Raw genomic sequence first — 4,277 nt, 5'->3', positions numbered from 1 at the left:
CGGCGTGCCTGGGACCGAGGTGGGCGTATTGTCTGCTGCAGGCCTTCTCCTCCTGAGAGCCGTGCTGTCATCGTTGTCTGAGGGTGGCATTTCGTTAAAGACAGGCTGGGGTGGTGAATTCAGTATACGTGGATAAGAGAAGTGAAAGCGAGGGCATCGTCGTGCAAAGGAGAAAGCCAAGGGAATGTGTGCTACGCAGACGGCCGTGAAGAATCTCGGGCTCTCTAAAAAAATTAGCAAAGCTGGCTGTGGTTACAATGGCGCGCGATTTTTCTTGCACTGTCGACCTGCAAAAAATGTTGGACCTGCTTTCCTCTTTGTTCCCTTCTTCTCCCAGCCAGTGTTTACAGCATTTCCTTTCTTTCCCAAATGAACCACGACGAATCCACAGCCGTCGAAGCGGGCGCCATAGGTAAGTAGAGGAACTCGGGTGCATTCCAGTATGCTTGCAGACTGCATTTCGGCAGATAACTACACACCTCTCTCCCCTCTGCCTCTCCCCCTTTCCCGTCGATATTTTCTCTTTATCTTTTAGCGTAGGAGCAACAACGTAACCATCTACTTTAAGAAACCCTGCCAGAGGCGCGTCCAAGGCTACTTCGCTGTTGACGGCATTCCTTGCATTCCGTATGTACTTATACCTTCCTCCATGTAGATGCCGAGGGCCCAGATACGCTGCTGCCAAGCGGACTGACACGGGCCCAGCAGGCTAGCGTTGACGGGCGCTGGCCTATGTGCGCGAGCTGCAGGCGACGGTGTTCAAGGACGCGGTGGAAGAGGCAAAAACAGGCTGAAAGGAGCAATTGCCAGTGGGCACGCTGAACCCTGGGCTGCAGAGCGGCGAGATAGACGCACGCAACCTGTCAGTGATGTCGCGCATATACGTTGGCTCGATAAACTTTGAGCTGACCGAGGAGCACATCCACCGGGTGTTTTCAGAGTTTGGGTCGATCAGCAACGTCAGCATGTCCAAGGATGCGGCGACAGGCAAGCACAAGGGGTACGGGTTCGTCGAGTACGAGATCCCTGAGGCAGCGGCGCTGGCGATAGAGACGATGAACGGCACCATGCTGGGCGGGCGCCAGCTGCGGATCGGCCGGCCACACAACTACGAGGTCGCAGTAGTGCACGGGTTTCCAAGGGCACCCGATACACGCATCTACGTGGCCAATGTCAACGAAGCCATTGCCGAGGACAGCCTGAAGGAGATCTTTGCGCCGTTCGGCGAGATCAGGCAGTGCGTGCTGGCGCCAGACTTCGCCACACGGAAGCACCGCGGGTGGGGCTTCATTGAGTTTGCTGAGGGCGGCGGCTGCGGGGCAGGCTGCGCTGGCCATGAACAAGTTTTCGCTGGGCAACCTGGTCCTGCGCGTGTGCAAGTGCTTGGTTGGGCGGGCCGCTGGGCAAGGGCATGGCGGCGCTGGACGATGTCAAGAGCCCTGGGACTGCGGGCCAATCGCCGGCTGTGAAGCCGCCGCAGCAGGTGGTTTGAGGTTGCCGGCGAGTATCACAAAAAGCATCACAAAGGAATCGTCACCGATCGTGCTGTTGACTAATGTGGTCGGCGGGCGATCGGAGGTCGACGATGACCTGGCGGCCGATATGGCTGAGAGGGCGAGAAGTGTGGAAAGATCTTCAAGGTGGTTGTGCATCTGGCGACGGAACGGGAAATCAGCGGTAGCCAATCACATGCAGGAGACAATGAGGTCAAGATATTCATCCAGTACGCGGATACTGCAGCCGCCGCTCGGGCTGTGGGGGTCTTTGACCAGCGGTGGTTCGGCGGCCGCCAGATCTCGGCGCAGCACTACGACCTCGACCGATACCGCCAAGAAACCAGTGCCGACACCATGGTATACATGCCGTGAGCCTGTCTTTGCCAGAGCTGAGTTCGAAATACATCTGGTGAAAAAATAAAAAATTTTATTGTGCGTTATTAGACGCGGATTTCTTTCTTGTAGGATTGGCGCCGACTATTTTTTTTTCGTTTATTTCGGTGCGACAAGTATAAAAGAGCTCGCCACAGGTCTGAATAACCAAGCACAGGCCTGCCGGCCAAGCAACATACGGGCCCAACATGCGGGCGCTATGCGCAAGGTGTCGATATGCCTGGCGGTGGCGGCAGGCGGATGTGCCAGGCATGTGCAGGAGACCCACCGACAAGCTGTGATGGCGATGCAGGCGGAACCCTCATGATTAAAATTTATCGGAATCCGTCCGTAACCCGCCGAAATCACCCGGCGCGACCCACCCCCTCCACAAAAACTCACGTTCACAGCGCTTGCAGCTGCTCTTCAGAATGGAGCTAGCGCAGGAAAAAATTTGCGCGCTACAACGACAAGGGACCGGCGGGCCTGCCGCCGCCACCAGCACAAGCGGCTCCAGGAGAAGAGCGAGCGCCGGCGAAAAAGGGCGTATTTGATGACCTTAGCGCTTGGTTTTGTTCAGTCTTGCGAATCACTCTTTTTGTGCGTTATAGCTCTCGCCGCCCCACCCCTTAAAAATGTGTTTGCAACTGGTCCTTGAGCGCTGGGCAGCCCGGCCTTAACTCTCGCTCCCTTTCTTCTTTGCTTCTAAACGCACCTATATTCTTTTGCCTTTTCCATTTTTCTGCGCGCCCAGCACGCCCTCTGCTCTCGCTATCACCTTTTTGGCTACTCCTTGTGTCGAGATACATTATTTTTCGCGGTGCTGAATTTGTTCCTTTTAGTTGACGCTTTCTCTCTCTTTTTTGACCGGGAAACAGAACGACCCAAACGAGCGCACCCGAAGCAACCCTCCTCTTCTTCCCCCTCTGCAACTTTGAGCTAGCCCGGCGCATACACCCAATTTTTCTCTACATTTTACCGGCCACCCTTGCCTGCTTGTTTACAGGAGGGCACCACTCCTCACCCTGCCGTCTGCCGTGCGCCGTCTGACTCTATAACCCACCCGCATAACTGCTTGCATCACTTGCCTCCAGAAACACCCCTCTTTATTCTTGCCTCTTTATTTTCGCACAGCTTATTGTTGATACTTATTACCCGACATCGGGACCTCCTCACAGTCGACTAACGCACAAGCCCACTTTTGAGGAAAATAACCTCGATGATGGAGATTGACCAGAACCTTGAAGAGTATTTCCGCCTAAACACGGCCCAGCTGCTTCGCAGCGACGATGACACAGACAACAACACCGGCGTTGATGAAGCTAACGGTAACGTATTCGGTCGCGTTTCAGCCTTCTTCCGCCGCCTCTCTTGTTGTTGCTATTGATTGTTTATTAAACCTCGCCTTGCTCTCCTCTTTTTCCTCTCCCTGTAGAAAACTGGTCAGATGTCGACGACGCCAGTGTGGCTGATGATGGCGATGCGATTCAGCAAAAGAAGCGCATCCTCCGCTACGGGCGCAACAAGCTGGCTACCATGCGCGAGCGCTTCAATGATTCTAAAAAGAGGCAAGTGGCGATTTGATGTGGGCCATCCTGCACGGAGGACAGAGGATAAAAAACAGGAATACTAAAAATGGGCCAGCCCCTTTCGTCTGCTTTTGATAGACTCTTTGAGGCCAAGCAGAAGCAGCTGGACGTCGAGCTCGCTCAGCTGCAGAACGGCACGCTGCCCCGCTACAAGGAGCTTGCTGACCAATTGGAGGCGCGCTGGTCTGATCGCCGCAACAAGCTTGATGTCGAGCTCAAGTGCCACCGCGACTTTGAGCGCACTCTGCTCGAGGCCACGCAGCGCAACATCCGCAACACCTTCCTGGCGCAGCGGGCCGAGCTGCGCCACAGCATGATGCAGGCGCGCCAGCGGCGGCTGTGGGTGCTCGGCGAAGGCCGTCGCGGCCTGGACAAGGTGCACGAGACCGTCTGCAGGCTGGCCGACCCCATTTCCAACCAATCAGGGTCGTGGGAGCCCGAGCTGCCCCGAGCTGCGTCCGACGAGTCCTACCGCCTGCTGGAGCCCATTTCGATGCGGCTGTCCAGGGCTGACGAAGACTCGGATCTGGCAGCAATCCTGAGTATTCCCTCGCTGCTCAACCATGGCAACCCAGCCGAGACAGGTGCTGCTGCTCCTGCTGCTGACGCTGCTGAGCAGGACGATGCCGATAATTCGCTCGAGGCAGTAGTCGAGCCTGCGACCGGGTCTGCCGTTGCAAATGCTTCGGACGCTACTGCCTTTACTGGCTATGCCCTAGAACAGCACTCCTCCGCACCCACAGCCGCTGTCTCGGTTGCAAACATTGCTGGCGGATACGAAACCCGGTACGACCCTGTCGAGCCCTATGCACCGACCTAT

At 56.2% G+C, this 4,277-nt stretch overlaps 1 protein-coding gene across 1 annotated transcript; it reads left to right on the top strand.

Annotated features, from left to right (window-relative positions):
* The first annotated feature begins 2,971 nt into the window (after window positions 1-2,971).
* On the top strand, window positions 2,972-3,411 carry DL89DRAFT_272683 (uncharacterized protein). The gene has a single exon (XM_040889005.1). It carries the CDS (start codon window positions 3,088-3,090, stop codon window positions 3,253-3,255), a length of 168 nt encoding a protein of 55 aa, XP_040739177.1. The 5' UTR covers window positions 2,972-3,087; the 3' UTR covers window positions 3,256-3,411.
* The last annotated feature ends 866 nt before the right edge of the window (window positions 3,412-4,277 follow it).

This window comes from Linderina pennispora (genome assembly GCF_002104995.1).
Source record: "Linderina pennispora strain ATCC 12442 chromosome Unknown DL89scaffold_121, whole genome shotgun sequence".
NCBI classification, from domain to species: domain Eukaryota; kingdom Fungi; phylum Kickxellomycota; class Kickxellomycetes; order Kickxellales; family Kickxellaceae; genus Linderina; species Linderina pennispora.
The sequence above is the reverse complement of the archived record's forward strand: the minus strand, read 5'-3'. Positions and strand labels throughout refer to the sequence as shown.